Source organism: Ornithorhynchus anatinus, chromosome 4, assembly GCF_004115215.2.
Source record: "Ornithorhynchus anatinus isolate Pmale09 chromosome 4, mOrnAna1.pri.v4, whole genome shotgun sequence".
NCBI classification, from domain to species: domain Eukaryota; kingdom Metazoa; phylum Chordata; class Mammalia; order Monotremata; family Ornithorhynchidae; genus Ornithorhynchus; species Ornithorhynchus anatinus.
In genome coordinates this window covers 7,287,198-7,309,343 of record NC_041731.1, presented here as the reverse complement: position 1 = coordinate 7,309,343, position 22,146 = coordinate 7,287,198, and the positions used below count along the sequence as shown (strand labels likewise).

Sequence of the window (22,146 nt, the reverse complement as noted above, 5' to 3'; positions counted from 1 at the left end):
GAGCCCCACATGGGACAAGGACTGTGTCCAACCCGATTGGCTTGTATCCACCCCAGCGCTTAGTACAGTGCCTGGCACATAGCACTTCACAAATACCACAATTACTATAGAATAGAAGCAGCCAGATGTGGCCAAGCAGACACACACACACACACACACACACACACACACTCCCCATTCTTTTACAAAGGTACTAATGAGTTAACAGTTATCAGAGACAGGTGGGGTTAATCTGGGAAGTCTTCCTGGAGGTGCTGGAGATTTAGAAGATATATGAATAACTGGGGAAATGGTTGGCAAGGCTGAGTTGAGGATTTTCTTTGTAGAGAAAAGTTTAGATACCTTCCTGACCCTCTGACTCGCAATTGGGGAGCAAATTAGTGGGAAGTAGTTTCTGTTCTGCTTTTATGGACTGAAGTCCCTTCAGTTTTTCCTGGTTGCTGTATTTTTCCCAGGAAATTTTATCCCATGTGTCCTAGGGATGGGAGGGGCGCAGAGTGGGTATGGGTTAGGGTCCTTAGTGTGGGGCCCTGGAACATTAGGATCAGAAACCAACCACTCCCTCACTCCTTCTGTCTAGACTGTAATCTGGTTGTGGGCAGGGAACGTGACTGCCAACCCTGTTATATTGAGCTCTCCAAAGCACTTAGTACAGTGCTCTGCACACACTAAATGCTTAATAAATACAACTGATTGATTGATTGATTGATTGATTGATTGATTTCTGGCCAGGGCTGAGTAGCCTCTCCATCAGCTAGCAGGAAGCCCTTGGGGAAATATAAGGGCTCAGCCCAAACTGCTTTTTGATGGTTTTGGCCCTTGGGCAGTTGAGTGTCTCTTTCTCTTCCTCTAATAATAATGATGGTATTTGTTAAGCACTTACTATGTGCCAAGCACTGTTTCAAGCGCTGGGGTAGATTCAGGGTTATCAGGTTGTCCCCTGTGGGGTTCACAGTCTTAATCCCCATTTTACAGATGAGGTAACCGAGGCACAGAGAAGTGAAGTGGCTTGCCCAAAGTCACACGGCCGACGAGTGGCGGAGGCAGGATTAGAACCCACGACCACTGACCCCCAAGCCCGCGCTCTCTCCACTAAGCCATGCTGCTTCTCGCTTCTGCTTCCTCTCCCTTGCGCCTGCATCCAGCTCCGGCAAGAGGAAAATGGGCTCCTTTTTTTCCGGGTCCTGTTTGTTTGCCAGACCAGACTGGCTGCTCTTCCTCCTCGTCATCCTTCTCTTCCTCTTCTCTAAACTCCCCTTCCTGTGAGTGCTCGAGGAAATGAGAGTGGGGGTGTCGACAGGCCCCCAGCCTCAGTTGAGGACATGTTGGCTGGTCAGCAGGACAGGAGGAATGACCTCTCCCTCCCTCCGTCTCCCTGGGGCCTTCCAGGCCAGGATTCAACTCTCCAGAAACTCTGGTCTCTGACCTTCTTGTCAAACCCCTTGGCCAGGACTGGCCCGTCCCCTCTCCCAGCTGCTTCCAGAAAGCCGAAGCCACAAGTGCCAGCCTCCCGTGGGGTCCCTGGGGCAGAGACGACCTGGACCGGCTGGCCCCACTTTCCCCTCTATTTCTGAATTGGAGGAGGGCCGGGCGGATGGGTGGACGTTTCTAGCTCCCGCCCCCAGCCCCGTCACGAGGGCCAAGTGCAACCCTAATGAGAAGGGGCTGTTGGACGGCGTTTCTGGTGAGCTCCGTCCAGGCCCCACAACCAGTTCCCCTTGAAGTGGCTGGCGGCCTGGACGCCGGCTCTTTGATCCTGTCCCCGAGAGGCCATCAGCGGAGCCCGCCGTTCGAATGAGTGGCCGGAGGGAGACTTCTCCAGTGTGGCATTTACACAAGCCTAATCAGGTCGCTAAGCTGACACCCCATTAAACAGCCCCAGGAGGACACTTCACACTCAGGGAAGCCCAGCTCCAGCCTCGCTGACCGCTGCCCGGCCCACGGGCCAGCTCTCCAGCCAGCCAGCCAAGTTACACAACCGTTCGGCTGCCAGGAGAGCTGGGCTTGACCTGTGCAAGCAAGTGGGTGTACGAATCCAGAAAGATCAGAGGGAGCCTACGGCTCCACGCCCTCTGCCCCAAGCTAGATGTGACCGCTCTCTAGAGCCCCGAGGAAGCTACTGGTTCCGGACTTCCAGGAGCTCTGCTTCCCTCTCTGCCCTCCCCTTGTCCTCCCCCTCTCTCAGCTAAGCTGCTGTGAGGCCAGTCTGTGGGAAGGGGGAGCGGGAACCCCTCTGTGGACTGTGGACCTCTGTCCCGTTTCCAGGTTTCCAGATGTTCCGGCCGGATCCCATCCCCTCCCGGCAGGTATCACGGCAGGATGGGGAGGACTGATGAGGAAGGTGGGAGGCAAGAGTGGGAAAGGTCTCACCAGGTCTTCTGTCCTCGCCCTGGGCTCAGCTGACGCTTGACCTCACAGTCTTGCACCTCCACTCCCTTCCTCCTCCCTCTACTTACCGCCACAGGGTTTGAGGCCCCTAGCCCCGGGAAAAACTGTGGACATCTGTTCTGGAACTTCTTTGAGTTAGGAGTTTCTCCAGTCCTCCGGCACCAACTCTCTTCTGCTCCCCCTCCCTCCTCTGGGTCGCAGCCCGCACATCTCCTGCACTGTCGCTGACCCGTATGCCAACACTCGCCCTCCTACTTTAGTCTCTGCCATTTGGAGCAACCTCCTCCGGCAGGTCTTTCCGAATTCACGCCACCCACTCGCCAACCCTCCAGCACCCTCTGTTATTATGGTTTCTGTCCCTGTCTGGATGAATGGATCGATCAATCTGTGGGATTTATTCAGTGCTTACCCTGTTCAGAACACCGTACTAAGTGCTGGGGAAAGTACAGTATGACGGAGTTGGTAAAGGCGATCCCTGCCAACAAAGGGCTTGCAGTCTAAAGGGGGAGACAGACATCAAAATAGAGAAACAGCATGGCCTAGTGATTAGAGCGTGGACTCGGAAGTCAGAAGGACCTGGGTTCTAGTCCCGGCTCGGCCACTTGTCTGCTTGTCCGCTTGGGTAAGTCATTTAACTTCTCTGTGCCTCAGTTACCTCTTCTGTAAAATGGGAAGTAAGACTGTGAGCCCCATGTGGTTAGAGAAGTCTTCCTGGAGGAGTGGCCAAAAAGATCCTGAGAGAAGAAGGGTGTTCCAAACCCTGGGCAAAGCCAGAAATAAGGCCCGGGTGAAGGCGGGCACTGATAAGATGAAGGAGATCGGGAGGGAGGTTTCTCAATGTGAGTGGGAGGGCCGGGATGGGTGGAATTAGAGGGAGGTGGGTTGGTAGGGGACCGTAGCTTCTCGCTCTAAAAATTTGCGTTCCCAAAGAGGGGGAAAGGACCGAGGAGTTGGATCTGCTGGGGCAGAGCTAAGATTCCCCATCTTCTGAAGCCTGTGAGAGCTCTGCATCACCCTAATTGCCTGCAACCTTTCTGTGCCCTCAGTGCAAGAAGAAGCACACCCTGTTGTGTCCAGACTTTGCCAAGAAGGGCAGCTGCCCAAGAGGTGGCAAATGCAAGCTCCTGCACCGCCAGAGGAAGCGCCAGAGCCAGCAGTCCAGCCCCACGGACCCCCTGGACCCAAGCGTCTCGCCAGCCCCGTGGAGGAGAGGCGAGAGCGACGGAGCAGAGTAAGGGGGCTGCGATGGGGACCCCAGAATTCTGGGCAGGCTCGATGTGGGGGTGGCTGGAAGAGCATGGGAAGAGAGGAGGAAAGCGGGTACTCAACTTCACCAACCTCCCAGTTTGCTGCTTTCTGGCAAGATGGGGCAGCCCGCAGAGTTGTCAGCGAGCCCTGACAACCGCCTCTCTCTAGGTCTCAGACCTTCTCTGTCTCCGCTGAGGCCTGGTCCTGAGGAACTGGGTGGAAATCGCAGCAGCGGGGCTTTAGGTTAGACCCGAGGACGAACTTCCTTGCAGAAGTTCGCCCAAACCCCATACCGTGTCCCTGCTCCCCTCCCTCCCCGACTCCGAGGGCGGTTCTGCGGGGCTCGTGAGCAGCAGTGCAGAGTTCAGGCCTGGGGGGTGACCAACGAAAGTGGTGGAAAGAACAGTGTGGTAGTTGACACCGGGCTTGGGACAGCAATAGCTGTCAGGCCAGCCTGGTTTAGCGAACCATCGTCTGGCCCACCGGTCAGAGGAGGCTGACCCCGGCCCTAGGGAATTTGCATTGTCTCTCCCCCATGACTCCTCGACTGGTAACAATAAACACGTTCTAAGACCCTTCTCCGTCTCAGATCACAGTCCCGCGCTTCCCTTTCCCATGGCCAGGGAGCTAGCTGGACCCCTCTTCCTCCTGCCCAGGCACCTGACTTGAACCTGGCTCCCCCGGGGCAAGCGTGACCGAGGTTCCCCGCTCTGCCGTAACACGGGACCTAGGGCTCGGCCGGAAGAACGAGGGGCGAGGGGGGGGAGATGGAGAGAGGATCGGACCAGCTGGACGCCTCTGCCGGAAAGGCGCATCCTGGTTAATTGCCTCAGGGGGACTCGGCACAAAAATGGGCCCTGGGGGCTCCCCACAGTCAGGTCTCTGTCCCCCTTGGGACAGTTGATTACCCAGTTGGAGTCATTCCGCACTGCAGCTCAAAGCTCATGTCCTGGTGGCCCCCGGTGGGGGGCGGGGGGAGAGCCATTAACCCTTGGGGAGTCAGACCCCCAACGAGGTGTCCAGGTGCTGGGAATTGGGCCTATTGAGGACAAGGCGCTCCTGTCACTGAGGGACTCTGCCAAGAGCCAGCCCCTGCAGTGACAGCCCAGTTTGGAGGGAGGAAAAGGGAGGAACTCCTGGGTTCCCTTCTCTGACCCTGGGCCCATCTCAACCCCTCTCGGGACTTCAGTTCCTCCATATGCCCTCTCCTGGCCCAGCCGAGGGCCGGAGGGTAGAAGCAGAACTGGGTCCTCCCCCTGCCCTCCCATGAAGAAATATCAGTTCCCTTAGCTCCTCCTCCTCGGGGTCTCTGCTTCTAGCTCCCCAGCCCGGCCTCCTGTGCTGGCTCCAGGCTCCTCCTCCCTCAGTGCACTTCAGCCTGGGGCCTGCGAGGGAAATCCCCATATCCGATTGCCAGTTGCCAGGCCGCCCCCCCCCCCCCCCCCCCCCGCTGGAAGCCACAGGGCCGAGCTCTGGGGATCGGCCGGCTGGCAGCCCCGCCATATCCATCAGTGTCAGCAGCTTGTCACCCGAACCCACCAGGAGCATTTATAGCCGTCATCTGAGCGGAGGATTTCTTGCTTTTATTGATGCTTCTGCTGCCCGTTCGGGATGTTTTGGCAACTCCAGGAAATCCCTTGGGGAGAAATTCAGTCTCTCTTCTTGGGAAGTGCAACTTAGGCCGGGGGTGCCCGGGAGGAGGAGGAGAGATGTCACTGTGCATCTGGGGCAGGAGCCCCCACGATGAACGGGGAGTTGTTCAAGCCCTAGACTTGCAGGGAAGGGAACTTAAAGCACAGTGAGCTGGGATCCAGGGGCTTCTTTCCATCAGTCCCACAGTGACCCCCTTCCAACCACCTTGGACGCAGGAAGCAGAGTGACTTAGCCCTCTGGAGGTTTATTCTGACTGTAGTTTAAATATCTTTGTTTCTCCCGTTAGAGCGTGAGCTCCCTGAGAGCAGGGGAATGTGTCACTTGGTTTTCCTGTGCTTCCCAAGCACCTGATACATTGAACCTCATCAACTGGGTGTTCAGTAAATACTACTACTATTTCCACTGTCCTTCCTCCCCTGCCTTCAGTGGGGCTTACTTAAAGCCCAGGCGTGCTCACCAGTGTGAGAGTCCGTGGGGTGACAGAGCCCCTCTTGTGTAGAAGGTGGCTTCATGGGCTACCCCGTAGAAGGAGCTTTCTGACTGGGAAGACAAGATAAAAGGCCTCCTTTTTAAGTTTTTTTTTTCCACTATATTTGTTAAACACTAACTATATGCCAGGTGCTGTTTCAAGTGCTGGTGTAGATACAAGGTAATGAGTTTGGACACAGTCCATGTCATGTACGGGGCTCACGGCTTTAATTTCCACTTTACAGATGAGGTAATTGAGGCACAGTGAGGTGAACTGACTCGATCAAGGTCACCCAGCAGTGGTAAAGCCAGGATTGGAATCCAGGGGCCTCTGACTCCCAGGCCTCACTGCTTCTCGTGATAGTTCCTTCCACTTCCAAGATGGCAGAAGCCTCTAGGATAATTAGAGGCAGCCTTTCCAGGAGTAGGGGATGGGCCACATTGAAAGCCAGAGCTCCCTTGAGATTCTGGGTTTTAGGGGTACTGTCCCCTCTCCAGTGCTACCCGTCCCCCTGAGGAGGGGCTCTTTCTTTCCTCCGTTCTTCAACCCACCTCCTGGGGCCCTGAAGAGAGAACCAGCCACTCACCTCTCTCTCCTGGGGCCTAGAGGGCAGCCTTGGAAGCCCGCTCCATCCTTGTACGGTAACAGAGGGCAGTCCGCCCACCGCCTGCCCTAGTTACCCCAGCTGACGGCTGACAGAATCGGCTTGGAATGACCTCCAGCCCCAGCCCGAGGTGTGAATAGCCACTTGCTTGCTTCTTTTAGGTAGGAATGTGGCCCGGGCAGGAAAGGGAGCCAGCAAGGGGCAGAGCTAGGCCCAGGCCAGGCTCTGTCCACCGGGCTATCTCCGGCAGGCTCATGCGCCTGCCTGGGTTTCTCGTGAGCCTGGAGCCTGGCTCCCTTCCCCAACTTTCTGAACCCGGTCTGCCTAGGAGTCCCTTTGGTGGGAAGAGAGCAGAGAGTAGAGGTAGAGGGAACCAGAGAGGAAGGCACTAAATTCCCTTTTGCTACTACTGGAAGAGACTACTTCGTTGCTGCTGTCCGTGATGTTGTCACCCCATTTCTCCAGGGCCTCCTAGGCCACCCCAAGCACTTAGTCCTATTGTGTGTCCCCCATTTTACAGCTAAGGGAGGAAGGAGGGAGTGGGGCACCCCACACTCTAATGGCTGAGCCTGCACCAAACTTCTGGCCACCTCCGTGAGGTGGGCGAGAGTCCTCATTGCTTCACGGGAACCGGTTGGCCAGCCGAGGGTGACAGCTCTTGGCCACCCAGCCGCACCCTCCGGCTGAGCCCCGAGTCGGCCTGCCTCGTCAAGGTGAACCCAGTGAGGAGCCGGGGGACTTCTTAGAAGGGGCCAGTAAAGGCTGGACCCGGTTGGGGCCACCTTCCAGAGAGGGTGCCAAATGATTGACAGGCTGGAGAAATTCCCACGGAGAAAGTCTGCAGGGAGTGAGTGAGGCATCATTGTTTTTGTTAAAGGTGTTAGGTACTTACTTTGTGTCAGTCACTGTACTAAGCTCTGGGCTCATCGGGTAGGACACAGTCCATGTCCATGTCTTAATCCCCATTAATCCCATTTTAATCCCCATTTTAAAGATGGAGAAGCAGCATGGTCTGGCGGATAGAGCGCAGACCAAGGAGTCAGAAGAACCTGGGTTCTAATCCCAGCTTCACCACTTGTCTGCTCTGTGAACTTGGACAAGTCACTTCAGTTGCCTCATCTGTAAAATGGGGTTTAAGACTGTGAGCCCCACTTGGAGACATGGACTGTGTCCAACCTGATTACTTGTATCCACACTAGTGCTTAGAACAGTGCCTGGCACATAATAAACACTTAACAAATACCATAAAAACAAAAATAAACAAAGATGAGGTAACTGAGGCACAGAGAAGTTCAAAGACTTGCCTGTGGTCACCCAGAAGACGAGTGGCAGAGCTGGAATTAGAACCCACCGGCCCCATGCTCTATCCGTTAGACCTCGCTGCTTCTCAAACCAGATTTCTCCTGGCTCAGCACAAGCTATTGACTGAATTGGGTTGCCCGCAATGGGTGTGTGCCTGTGTTGCCCAAAGGGTTCGCCCTGAGCCCCCTGCTCCTCCCACCCCTAGAGTTCCCCTTACCTCTTCCCGTTATTCCCTACAGGAGGCAACCAGCTCCTCCATGCTGTGCCCAGGACCCCCCGGGACCCTCCTCCCCGGACAAGAAAGAGCCGTCTCAGACTGACTCGGAAGGCCCGGGCTCCAGCACCCTCCAGAAGCTGCCATCTTTCATCTCCCTCCAGTCCCCGGTCAACTCTCGGGGCAGGGCCCCCATCAGAGCCAAAGGAGAGCAGATGGGAGAGGACACAGGTACCTCAAGGAGGCAGGGCCCGACTCCGCGTGCCCTCCCCTCCCTCCCGCCCCCCAGGGATTGCCCAGAAAGGCCTAGGGGCTCTCAGCTGTGTCACCATGGGGCATGAGAGGGATGGGGAGATGTAGAGAGTGCTCTGCCCTTTGTTGTGAGAGCTGGGGGACCATTTGGAATGATTGAGCTAGGGGGGGTCACAGAGTGAGCCTGCCCCTTCCTCCTTGCTCCTTCACCCCCTCCTCACACTGCCCTTTGCCCTTCCTCCTTCGCCTAGATTCTTGTCCCACTATCCCTTACTCCTTCCCCACAGTTCCCCCAGCCTGCCCCACAGAACAGACTGTGTGTGTGGAATTCCATGTTGATGTTGTTTGGGGGCCAAATGCCCATTAGGGATCAGGTTGGATCCTGTAAAACTTGTTTTGCCTGTGACTTGAGCTGCAATTAGAGTGAGTCTCCTGAGGTGAAAGCCAAGTTATGTAACGTTAAGACAGTAGGCTCCCGGTCCCATCTAACCAGGCCCCTACTGAGAGACGGATGACTTCCTCAATTTCACAGCCCCTGGTCTCTGGGCCTGTCGGCCATCCTGACAGCCATCCTGCTCCCGAGACCCCCTCGCTACCGCTTCCATTTCTAGGAACACATCTTCCATCGTCAGCCCCAGGCCCAGTTTCCACAGGGGGTGGTCCCCCGGTCAAGGCTCCACAGCCCTAGAGAAGGAAAGTGACTGACCACACATCACATCACTCGGAACCAGGACTTAAATTTGGGCATCCTAATCCCCAGCCCTGCACACTCCCCCTTGTCACCACATCGTCCCTCTTGGTCCCAGTTGCAGCTGACCGTCTGACTCACAGGAGGTTGAAAGGAGAGATGAGTGTGTTTGCATGGGTGCGTGCAGAGGAGCCACGGGGTTGGCACGTGCAGACAGGCCTCCTTGCGTGGAAAATGCGTTTTGGGGGGAAGAGACCAACTCAAAGGCTGGCAGCCTTTGTCCGGGCTGACCCATCAGCCGCCTCCTGTGTGCAGGTGGCCAAGGGGCCGTACCCTGGTGAAAAGGCTTGGCGCACAACCTCACACAGCTTGGCTTCCCAGGGAAATGCTTCTACAATTTTGATTTCTACTCATTCACCGGTCGTGACTGTGCTCTGGTCTGCCCCCTCTTTTCCTGCTCCACGGCCCCTAAAACACCTCCCCTGGGCTTGACAGAGTGGGAACCTGGCACCGCCAGGCAGCATGGGCGGACAGTGCAGAGTATTTCTCCCAGTTCTCTGAAGTGAAATGGAAAGGGTATTGCCTGGACCTCACTGGGAACTATGACTGCCAGGGAACAGGAAGCCTACCTGGCTCTCTTGGGTCCAATTTAGTGTCTGCCTCCTGCCAAAAAGAGGGGAGTACAAATTGGAACTACAAGCCCCCTGGGATCCTGAACTCGATTCAGGTAGGGAAGAAGGGGTGGAGCCTGAAGATCCTGGACCTCTGGGCTATAATGTGCGCAAGCTTTGAGGCGGATAGCCAACCCGGCTCCTGGGACCATCCTGGGAGCTGGACTCTGGAGGCAGAGAGAGCTTCTTGGGTCTGCTCTCCTATCAGGCCTGTGCTCAGGCTCCCTGCAGCCCATACGAGCTTAGTGCTGGAGCAGTGCGACATCTCTGTTGAAGCCAAATCCATCCTTCCTTCCTCCCTTCCTCCCTCCCGCCCTCCTTTCCTCTCTGCCTCCTTCTCTCCCACCCTGTCTCTCTTCCTCTCTCTTTCCCTCTCTCCCTCCCTGTCTCTCTCCCTGTCTCCCTCTCTCCCTCCCTGTCTCCCTCTCTCCCTCTCTGTCTCTCTCTGTCTCTCCGAACTAAGGGAATGGGGCTGGGGTGGTTTCCAGTTGTTCCTCCAAGGCACTGTGTTAAAAATCAGGCCCCTCTAAGCAGCCCCCGACACGTGCCTGTTGCCACCACTGGTGCCCGCCAATTTTCTGATCAATTAACAAGGCCGTTATTTCCTGAGAACGCGTCCCCGACTCTGTGCAAATGCCTCGCGCCATGCAGAGCCCTGCTGCGCCGGGGGACGGGCCTCATTAGGCAAAGATCACACGAGCGGCACTGGGTGTGTGCGAGCGAGTGTGCAGGAGGAGGGAGCGAGACCGCTTCCTAGCCGGGACCAGCTCGGCCCTAGGGCCACTCCGAGGAGGGGAAGGAAGAGAAGCGTGGGAACGATGCACGCGAGTGGGAACGTCTCTGACGTTCAGGGCTGGGAGGAAGTTGGCCCTGTCAGTCTTGGGCTGTCTCCCGCTCACCTTGATTTGCTCTTCCCGACCGGGGGGGGAGAGCACAGGCAGAGCGGGGCCCGGCTCTCCCCTGGACGTGGGAGCAGGTAATGGGCTTCTCCATATTTCACCTTCCCATTAAACCGCCCGCGCGGCAGCTAACCGTCCGCCCCACGGTAATTGTAACCGAGCGCACCAATGCAAACCATTCCAATCGAGTGCTAATTTAATTAGAAAGCACCCATTTTAGTTAATTTGTTCGAGAAGATCACTGGAAACTCCTGGAGAGAACAGCTGCTCCCCTCTCCCCCGATGAACATTCAGGGCTTTGTAAATGGCTCCACTCAGCCTTGTTTAGGAGAGAAAAGAGGATTTTATAGCTGCAAACGACCCTTTCTGTAAACATTTTACAGCTCTCTGCACGTTTGAGTGACGATAAACCCCTAGCAACTCGGCGGGCTGCGAATTTGCGACCATACGGCTATCATTTTATTGTCATATTTCACGGTCGTAACGTTAATGGAAGATGCTCGCTACAGCCTTTTTTAACAGCTCCGCTGAGCACGCTCAAACACTTTCGCTTTGGAAAATTCATTGAGAGGGGCAGCCGCGTCTCTTTTTGTTTACGGCCCCCACTTTGTGAAGGATAACTTTCTTAAACCGCCCGTCGGGCCCCCACCACCGCCCGACGCTGGGCTTCCCGGCGGAGGGCTCGGCTCCGCTCCGCAGCCGCCCGCCCGTTGAGGCCCCGGGATAGTGGTGATGATATTAATAATAATTTGTGGTATTTGTGAAGCGCTTACTATATGCCGAGCACTGTAGTAAATGCAGGAGTAGGTACAAAATAACCAGTCTGTCACAGTCTCTGACCCACGTGGTGGTCACGGTCTAAGAGGGAGGAAGAACGGGTATTGAATCCCCGTTTCACAGATGAGGAAACTGGGACCTAGAGAAGTCAAATAACTTGCCCAAGGTCATACAGCAGGTAAGTGGCAGAGCCGGGATTAGAACCCAGAGCGGAATTGACGGCCCGTCCGGTCAGGGATTCCCTCCCTCCTTCAGCGAGAGCTGGGCCGCAACAGTGGGTCTGGACAGCACTGAGAAAGCCCTGGTAGACCGCGACCCTGAGGACCAGCCCAGTCCAAACTGTGCGTGTTCCCCTTACAAGTGCCTTGCAGTAGGACGGAGTGAGGAGAGACAGAACAGAGCTCTGTGGTTATTGCTGACTCAGCCGCCTTCAGCCAGGAGGTCCCAGAGCAGCCCCGGGAGAGATCCGGGGCAGGCACTCCTTGCTACCTGTTTGGGAGGAAACACCGGGGCCAGGGTCTTCTCTCTGCTGGGCCTCGGTGGGGTTCTCTGCCAGCCCCATTCAGACCCCTTTCCACCTGTCCGCACCACAGTAGGAAGAATATGTTAATCCAGATTGCTGGACTGGGATGGGAAGTGGGGGACTGGGCTTTAGGGCTGGGTGGTCCTGCTGGCCGGGAGCGAGCGTGTAACAGAGGCCCGATGGAGTTGGGCACCCCATCGCTTGAGTGCTCACCATCTGCTCTGGCCTCGGACTTTTCTGTCCCCTTCTGGTGGGTGGGGTTTAATCAGTTCTGGCCAGATGTGGGAAGGGCCACAGTACGTCAGAAGCAGCTGCTGTCCGAGCTCGGGTGTCAGGTGGCAACTTCCACTGCCCGATGCGCCCGCCAATCTTGAACGTTAGGTGTTTCTCCGGTCCCAGGCACCCAGAGCCCTTCCTTTGTCCCTGTGAAGTGAGCAGGTTTCGGGTGGGCGTATGGGGAATCTGAGCTCAGAGTAAGCTGGGGAGCCACCCACGTCCCTCCAGGAGCCAGTGGAGACGAGAGGCCGCCGATATGACCGTCTGACACGTGAGCCCCCCGAGAGGAGAAGTAGTCTCTGCTCTGGGGGGGGGGGCGCGTCTAGTCAGATGGAGAGAGAAGACTGGTCCCAGACAGGCAGGAATGATGAGCTAGGGAAAAGGATTGGTCTCTGATGATGCTGGTGGTCTGGGGGTCAAGTTTCAGTCAGGGAAAGCTGCTTCTTTCTTTCTGAGCAGTTTCAAACAGTCAGTGGTATTTATTGAGCACTGACTTTGTGCAGAGAACCGTACATAAGCGCTTGGGAGAATACAATAGAGTTTGTAGGCCACTGTCACTGTCAGTCCCGGGCTCCAAAGGGAACAGTGTGTCCGACCCAGGCCCAAGGATCAGGTACTTACTGTTGTCCCCACCACCCCGCCCCCAAAACCCTCCTGAGCCCTCTCCCATGAGCAGGATGAATCATATCCAGGTTTCAGGGTGTGAAGGTGTGTTGGTCAGACCATTCTCTGAGAACTGCAGTTTGGGAGATCTTAAATGGTGCCATTCTTTAGGAGGTCAGAGGTCTATCCGACCTGGTATCCTGGCTCAAGGAATGGCACTAAGATGCTTGATTGCCCAGGTATCCGCGGTTCGGGGTGGTCCCTCGAGCATCCCTAACTTTCCCTCTAATAACCCATTATGGGCTGCTTCTCAAGGAGTTTATCCAATCTCTTTTGAGCCTGTCGGTGTTTCCCGTGTGCCTAATTTCCTGTGGGAATTAATTCCAACCTTTTTTTAAATGATATTTGTTAGGTGCTTACTATGTAGTAAGCGCTGGGGTAGATACAAGGTAATTGGGTTGGATAGAGTCCCTGTCCTACAGAACGTTTATGGTCTTAATCTCCGTTTTACAGATGAGGTACCTAAGACACAGAGAAGTTAAGTGACTTGCCCTAGGTCACACAGCTGACAAGGGGCTTTCTACCCAAGATGGAGGAAACCCAGACAGTGGCCCAACATGGGGTTTCCCAGATTGGTGCCCTGTAACCGCGGTTCATGAGCTTTTTCTTTTCCCCTGCTTCACCTTCCTCACCCTCAGGCAGAGGTGGTTCTGACCAGGGCCCCCCTCTTTCCAAGAGAGACCCGTTCAGCTCCTGGGTGGCATTCTCTCTCTCTCTCTGGTGTGTAAGTCCTGCCCAGCAAGCTGTCCTGCCAGCCACAGAGACTAGAACACTTCCTTTCTGCTTGGCTTCTCATGTCCAGGAGGCGATAATACAGGCAACTCTGGGACAGACTGCCATCCTGGGCAGGAAGAGAGAAAAATTCAGTTAAGGAACACCCCCGTCTCCCGTCCTGGTCCCGAGCCAAATAGAGCCCTCCCCTCATCACTTTCCTCCAGCTTTCAGCCCACCTTGTGGCCAGGCCTCTCCCCCTTCTTTCTCCCTCCTCCTCCCATTCCCCTATATGCAGTTGTGACGGGTTTAGCCAACTGACTCCTGTCCCAGGAAGCTGTTTCTGCCTGCTCTGCCACTCAAAGACCAAAGACCCTTCTTCCTGCTCGCATCATTGAGTTTAGGGCACCTGGAAGGGTCTCCGGGAGTGTGGCTCCTGCCAAATCAGAGCAGGACAGGCCGAGCTGTCCCACCGCTGGCCTGTATCCCCCCCGGCACTAGCCACGGGCTGCCGACTCCAGCATTAAGCACCGCTTTGGGTTCGAGAATGTCCGTCCATGTGTTTGCAGGGCCCGTAGATGTGTCCGGCCAGATAAGGACCAGATAAGACAGGCTGCTCATCTGCCGGCTTTTACGGTCAGCGAATCGTGAAACGGAACCGTTGTGTTTGTGAAACAGTTGATGAGTCGAATGGAGAGGCCATGAAGCCTTCAGCCTGCTTTGCTGAAGACGTGGACCCTCCCCCACGCCCCTCTCCCTCCCCAGCCCCCTTCATCCTCCGCTGGGAGAGGTGGCCCGGTCTTGTGTAAAACGATTCAGTGAGGTTCCACCGCAGATCCTCCCCCAGCTCCCGGCCCGGCCCCAGGGAGTGTAGCTAGACACACACACACTACACAAACACGCCGCCTCCTGACCAGACACGTACACTCATGCATACATTCTCATTCACCTGCATGCACACACACACACACACACACACATACATCAGGTTCACCATTCATGCACTTCCTCTTGCAGTCTCACAAACACATTCACACATCCACTAACGCACACACAAACTCTCACTCTGGCCCAGACACACGCACCTTGTTTCAAATTTACCCTTTCTCTTTCTCACTTTCTCTCTCTCACACACACACACACACACACTCTTACAACGCAGGCTTTGCATTCATTCAATCATATTTATTGAGCACTTACTGCGTGCAGAGCACTATCCTCAGCACTTGAGAAAGTACAATACAACAATAAACAGACACGTTCTCCGCCCACAACGCGCTTTCTGTCTAGAGGACTGTACTCTCCTCTCACGTGGACATTTTCTCGCACTCAGCCCTCAGACACAAACTCACTCCCTTCTGTGGAAGTTCTAATCGTTGAGAACACCCAGCCCACCCCTCTACTCCTACCTCTGTTTGGAGCGTTACAATGAGAAGCAGTGTGATCTGGTGAGATTCAGTGGACCTGGGTTCTAATGCTGCCTCGTCCACTTGCCGCCTCTGTGACCTGGGCAAGTAATTCACTTCATTGCTTTGTACCTCAGTTACTGCATCTGTAAAATGGGGCTTCAATACCTGTTTATCTTCCTACTTAGCCTGGGAGTTCCTTATGGAACAGGTACCCTAGCCAACTTGATTATGTTGTAGCTTCTCCATGGCTCAGTGTAGTGCTTGGTGCAAGATAAGTGTTTAACAAATACCACAGTCATTAGTGATAGTAATATTAGTAATTATATTACTGATAGCAATTATAATTACTATTATTACAATTATAATTACTAATAGCAATATAATTAGTGATATTATTACTGGATGGACCAATAATAATAATAATAATAATAATGTTGGTATTTGTTAAGTGCTTACTATCAACAAGCACTGTTCTAAGCGCTGGGTAGATACAAGGTAATCAGGTTGTCCCACATGGGGCTCACAGTCTTAATCCCCATTTTCCAGATGAGGTCACTGAGGCCCAGAGAAGTGAAGTGACTTGCCCAGGATCATACAACAGACAAGTGGCGGAGCCGGGATTAGAACCCACGATCTCTGACTCCCAAGCCCGTGCTCTTTCCACAGAGTCTCTACAGTATAGTAGAGACCCCTGGGTTAGGAAACTGGGTTCTAACCCAATTCTGGTGCCACTCCCTGGAGGTACCTCTCCAGCCCTGCCTAAATGACCAGGTGTCTGGTCACCTTATACCGGCTCCTTTCTTCCCAGCTGCTCCATCATCATAATAGAAAAGCGGTTTCAGCTCCCAGCTCCCGCTAACTAGAAATTATATACCTGCTTCCTGGAAGATGGATGGCCGAGCTCTCACGGACCAGGGGGGTGGGAGTGGGGGAAGGTAAGAGGAGCGGGCTCGCACCAGCAGGGAAGATGGATCGTGCAGTCCGCAAAATATCCGGCCCCTAGGAGAGGGAAGCTGTTGTGTTTGCCAGAATCCAAGAGTCGCCTGCACCCGCTCCCTAACCTGGGCTCCACTCCCCTATCCCCAAACCCCCCCTGCCTTCAATCAGTCAGTCATTTATTTTTTATAGTATTCGTTAGGCACTTAATGTGGGCCAGACATTGTTCTAAGCACTGGGGTAGATACAAAGTGGATACAGTCCATGTCCCATATGGGGCGCACACATTTTGCAGATGAGGTAACGGAGGCACGGGGAAGTCAAATGACTTGCCTAGATCCTTCTGCCTCGAAGCCCCGTACTCTGTCCACCACATAGCCTTGCGGGGGGCTGAGTTTACAGAGCAGGTTCAAGTCCATGCTCTCAGGGGGTTGCGTACACAGACTGATCCACCCCAGGAGCGAGGCACAGCGTGCCCAGTTCTCCCTGGCTGGAACCGGGCTTGAGCCGGACCTCACAGTTGGCAGGATTGTCGGGGCGGATTCAGCCAGCGCTGTTCGGGCGGAGATACCCCCGTTTTCTGTCCCCAAAGCCTGAGTCGAAAGGCTGTTGACGAGAGACTCCGAACCCCTCCAGCGGAGAGCCAGATAAACCCACTGAAGTGTCAGTGGGGTTTCCTCCCCCAAACCACGGCTGACGGGGAGAGCTCTGGCCGACTCTGTGTAGCCGCCGGGCTCCCCGGCTGTGGTCCGGAGGTGGGACCGAGCTGTGTTTTTTTCTTTCCCCCGGGTGACTTCCCGAAGGGAATAGCTGCCTCCTGGGAACTCTGCAGCATCCCGAGCATCGCCGCAGCCCATCCGCACATTGCCCGGAGGGCCACTGGACGGACATGGCGCCCCCTGCCCAGGCCTGAGGGGCACTGCAGGTCACAGCCCAGGAGAAGGACCACTGGCGGCCACAGCCTGTCGCTTCCTCGGCCTCTGCTGCCCTAAACGCTCTGCAGACGTCCGGCCTCCAGCCGCGAAACTGCCCGGGGCAGAGCCGGCAGCCTTCCTCCCTCTTCCGGGGAGGAGAGACCCAGGCTGGCAGTTCCAACGCTCCGGATCCATCGATCAGTTGTATTTCTCGAGCGCTTACCGCGTGCAGAGCACCGTACGGAGCGCTCGGGAGGGCGCCGTGTGACGGAGTCGGTAGCTACGTCCCCTGTCCGCAAAGAGTTCGCGGTTCAGAGGGGGAGAGAGAGGTGAATGTAAATCAGTAAAGTGCGGACAGGTTCGTAAATGCTGTGGGGCGGAGAGGGGGCCGTATAAAGGGAACAAATCAGGGCAGATCTATTCCTGGATAGGGAAAGTATTAGGATAGCCTAGGTGGGTGAAAAGGCCTGGGGGTCCCAAAATGATTTCAGGATAGATTGTGTGTATATATGTGTGTGATTGTGCGTGTGAGAGAGAGCACATGTGTCCACATGCCCCCGGACAGAAAACGTGGTATATGATTCAAGATTAAGGTTCATAATTCTCTCAGAATGTGTTTCTTGGGGTTTTTTTATGGTATTTTTTAAATGCTTCAGTGTGCCAGGCACTGTTCTAAGCACTGGGATAGATATAAGATAATCAGGTTGGACAGAGTCCTTGTCCCTCTTGAGGGTCATAGTCTTAATCTCCATTTTACTGATGAGGCGACTGAGACACAAGAAGTTAAGTGACTTGGTCATGGTCACGCAGCAGACTAATGGCAGAGCCGGGGTTAGAACCTAAATCCTTCTGTGCCCTCACCATTTAGCCATGCTGCTTCTTGTGTTGACCACCGACCTCCTTGCTGGCTCTGTCCCCCACAAAGCTTCTGGGGTAGATTGGCCCAAGGCAGCCTATTGGCTGTCCTGGGTGGGCCGTGTTTTCTGTCCCCTCTGGAGAAATCACACCTCTGCAGTGGTGCGGACCGCCCTGAGGAAGGGCTGAGGAGGATGATTCAGCCAACCCGGCCGCTGAGACGTCCCCACCACCGGGCAGAGGTGGGATTCCACCGTGGGCATCCCTTAGTTACTGCATCCCTCAGTTACTTGGTTGCTGGGTGTGGGTGACCGAGCCAGGAGGCAGCGGTGCCCGGGAGGCCCGGGAACACAGCTGGTGTGGTCACTGTCCCCGAGGAGACGGTAACAGGTCACAGAACCAATCTTCCGGGGTTTCTCACAGTTTTCACTCCGATATGGCTAATATTGTTCTACGTAGGCAAGAAGTTTGGGACCTCCCGGCGGGAGTGATCCAAGCTGGGGGGGACGGAGAGGCAGTTGGCGTGGCTCGGCCTTGATTGTAACTTGGCGACCTCATCCCAGCAATTACGACCCTTGATCATTTTTTATTTATTGAGCACTTATTGTGTGCAGAGTACCATACTAAGCGCCCGGGAGGTAACAGAGTCGGGAGACACGGGTCTTGCCCACAAGGAGCTTACAGCCTAGAGGGAGCCGGCCGAGATAGACCCGAGCGGGAAGCCGGAAGGGAGGCAGTTGCCGATGCCTGCGGGAGCCAGGCCGTGGCTCCAGAAGATTGCTGTCCCTTTAAATCCATCGCCTTCCTCATCTCAGATGACTAATTGCCACAAAGACCATGATTGGCCTCTCTCTGATATATGGGTGTTGTATTAAGGGTGGAAAGGTGCTAAATGAACTCTCTTTATTTTACATAAATTAGCCCAAAAGTCATGAATCAATGCCACTGCTCGTTATACCTCAGAGCAAGTTTGTTTAGCCAAGTTTCGTCCGGGAAAAACGAACTCCAGCCGTTCTCTTGGCAGAGGGCAGACCCTGGGTGCCCCCCCCCAGAAGCGGGCAGCCTCCTCCCCTGCCACTCTTCTTCAGCGAGGAAGGGGCCAAAGGGCAGAAGGCCCGGAAGATGCAGAGTAGAAGAACGCAAAGTGTTCTCTCTCTGCCTTTCTCTCTCTTTCTCATGGTCTCCTTTGTCCCTTCCCCACTCTTCCCCCTTCCTCCTCCCTCCTTTCCCCCTGCCCTTTTTCCCTCTCTTCTCCCTTTCCTCTCTCCTGCTTTTTTTCTACTCTCTTCTCCCAGTGCTTAGAATAAAGGGACAGACGTGATATCTATTAATTCTACGGTACGCTGCCAAGCTTGTAGTACAGCGCTCTGTGCACAATAGGTGCTCAATAAATGCTATCAGTTGACCGGTGATATACCATCCAGGGACTGGGAGTGTCATGTAGGAGACAGGCACATCACAGAGTCTTGGATGCTTGGGAAAGGGTTAGAGGAAGAGTCATGATTCCTGCCTTCAGGGGCCAATAGTCAGACTAGGTAAGCTCTCCAGGCAGATAATAATTATTATCATTATGGTATTTGTTCAGTGCTTACTATATGCCAAAGCACTGTTCTAAGGGCTGGGGTAGATACAGGGTAATCAGGTTGTCCCACTTGGGGCTCACAGCCTTAATCCCCATTTTACACATGAGGTAACTGAGGCACAGAGAAGTGAAGCGGCTTGCCCAAGGTCACCCAGCAGACAAGTGGCAGAGCCGGGATTAGAACCCACATCCTCTGAGAGATCTTAGCGATCTCTTAGAGATCTTAAAGAAGCAGCGTGGCTCAGTGGAAAGAGCCCGGGCTTTGGAGTCAGAGGTCATGGGTCCGAATCCCGGCTCGGCCACTTGTCAGCTGTGTGACTTTGGGCAAGTCACTTAACTTCTCGGTGCCTCAGTTACCTCATCTGTAAAATGGGGATTAAGACTGTGAGCCTCACGTGGGACAACCTGACTCCCCTGTGTCTACCCCAGTGCTTAGAACAGTGCTTGGCATATAGTAAGCGCTTAACAAATACCAACATTATTATTATTTATTTATTATTATTTATTTACTCTGACTCCCAAGTCCGTGCTCTTTTCCAGTAAGCAACGCTTCTTCTCTAAATAATAAATGATAAATGGACAAAGCCCTGGCTGACAGAAAATAAGAAACAATCATAAATGAGATGATTTCAATACTGAACGCTTACTGTGTGCAGAGTAAGATTGCACACAGTTTAGATTTGAGCCCATTGTTGGGCAAGGACTGTCTATATCTGTTGCCGAATTGTACATTCTAAGTGCTTAGTATAGTGCCCTGCACATAATAAGGGCTCAATAAATATGATTGAATGAATGAATTCCAAGCACTTGGGAGAATACAGTATAACAGATTTGAGAGACACAGTCCCTGTCCTCAGGGAGCTGGCAGTCTAGAGGGAGAGATAGACATGCATATATAAATATATATAAATAAATTATGGATGTGGTCCTAAGTGCTGGGACTTAATGGACGATAGGTTCTCCACCCGTTCGGATGGATGTCGAGGAGGGCGACCTTGACTTTCTTCCTCTAACCCCCGTTAAGTGCCGCTGTTGGGGACCGAATGCTGGCGTGGATGAACCACGTCTCTGAACCAGTGGGGCCGTACTTGGGGTCTCCCAAGTACAGATAACCCCGTGGAATCACAGAGGTATTGGTAAATGCTGGGCGGGGAGGCTGGAGGGGATGAGAGCCCCAAAGTCTGATGGGGTTAATCTGTGTCGGCCTCCCGGAAGAAGAGTGTTCCTGGCGGAAGTAGGAGAAGGTTGTGCTAGAGGGAAGAGCACGAGCAGTGACGCATCTGCTTTTTTGGGGTTTGGTTTTGTTTTCTTATGGTACTTGTTAGGCACTTACTATGGGGCAAACACTGTACTAGCTGCTGGGGTAGATACAGGATCAGCAGGTTGGACACAGTCCCTGTCCCACATGGGGCTCACAGTCTAAGAGGTAGTTTAATCCCCATTTTCCAGCTGAGGTAATTGAGGCACAGAGAAGTGAAGTAACTTGCCCAAAGTCCCACAGCAGACAGTTGGCAGAGCTGGGATTAGAACCCAGGTCCTCTGACTCCCAGGCCTGGGTTCTTTCCACTGGGCCACAGTGCTTCTAGAGAGTCATGCCCAGGGGAAACTCAGCTGCTGGACCGGTGCCCCAATAGCCCACGGTGAGTGCACAGGCCGCCCTTTCCCTCACTAGCCGCTCTCCTCCTGCTTGCCAGTGGCCCTGGCCTGAAATGCCTTATCCCCCCGGTACCCCTCATCTCCTTCCACCCCCTCTGCCCCAGTGCTCAGCCTTCCCAGCTGGTGCCAGGGCGGGCCCACGGCAGCCTAGGCCCACGTGTGGCACGGGCAGTCGGAGCGGCGGCCCCAGCCTGGTAGCCGTGGTCCCGCCCTTCGGCATCTGCTGTCCGGGAGAATGTGCAGCTGCACCCACAGCCCCACCGGGCTTGGGAACAGAGTAACCAGATCCCCGGGCTTCGACGGGGAGGGCCGGGCCACCCTGCAGGATTCCCAGGATTCAAGAATGCCGCCCAGCAGGCTCACCGGTTGGGGCCGGGGGAGCCCGGGAGAAGTGGAAGGGGTCTGCCGAGCAAAGGGAAGCTGGAGGTGAGGGCAGAGGTCGAAGGGTCCCGCCCCTGATGGCAGAGAAGCCGGGGACTCTGACCCCGGGGTTGAGCAGGGGTAGTCTAGGGCAGTGGGCGACAAGGCCTTTGGCGATTCATGCCTCAGCCGGTCTTCGCTGGGGCTGGGGGGCGGGGGTTGAGCTGGGGCTCTTGCCAGAGACAGACCCCCGAGGGACACTCCACCGAGAGAGCCGGGACTCTGGAGACTCATTGGGTCCAGCCCACGCTTGGGCGGAGGGGCACGGAGGGGACCTGGCCTGGGGCAGGACCCTCTTATGATCTGCCCTAGGGGGACCCCAGGGCGACCGGGCCCTACCAAGGATGCCCACAGCCCTCCAGCGGGGTGTTGGCAGCGGGGCAGGAGTCTGTGATTAATCAATAAACTGTATATATTGAGCACTTACTGTATGCCAGTCAGAAGCGGGCCAGGAAGTTCAAGGAGCTAGAGAAAAATGATCAAAAAAGTCTCATCCTCCTTTTGAGTTCAGACTGTGAGGTAATGAGCTCATGCTGCAGAGGGAGGGATGTGGGTTAGACATAAGGAAGGACATACTGCCAGAATTGTTAACCCCTGAATGAGTGATCCAGAGAGTTTGTAAAATCTGGATAAGGCCTGGAGCGGGGATGAGCCGACCAATGGAGCTCCTCCCACTCTTCACGGCCGTGAGGCTTTCATGCATCCTCCTTTCTCATTGCCCATAGCCCACCCTCTGCCCAAGGCTCTCCTCCAGTTCCCGTGGTTCCCTAAGTTCAGATAAAGCAGGAGGACTTAAAATCAGACATTAAGAAGAACTTCCTGACAGATGGCATTGAGACACAGGGACTAGTTCCCAGAGAAGATTGTGATGTCTCCTCTTGCATGGACTAGATGGAGGCCGAGCGGTCTTGTCCAGAGGCCCTTTTGGGGGTGAGGTCTGTGGATGTGATCCTAGGAAAGGGTGGGCTGAGGACCTGAAGGCAAAGTTACCGCCCCAACTACATCTTCTGGTGAGGCTTTCTCCTCCAGGACGGGC

General features: G+C 54.8%; 1 protein-coding gene across 1 annotated transcript in view; it reads left to right on the top strand.

Annotated features, from left to right (window-relative positions):
* The window catches only part of ZC3H3 (zinc finger CCCH-type containing 3), a 245,201-nt gene that overhangs the window by 219,914 nt on the left and 3,141 nt on the right, over positions 1-22,146 (top strand). Inside the window, exons 10-11 of the mRNA XM_029063878.1 lie at positions 3,435-3,619; positions 7,904-8,109. Of these exons, the coding sequence (XP_028919711.1) occupies positions 3,435-3,619; positions 7,904-8,109 (391 nt within the window). The remainder of the gene's footprint in view (positions 1-3,434; positions 3,620-7,903; positions 8,110-22,146) is intronic.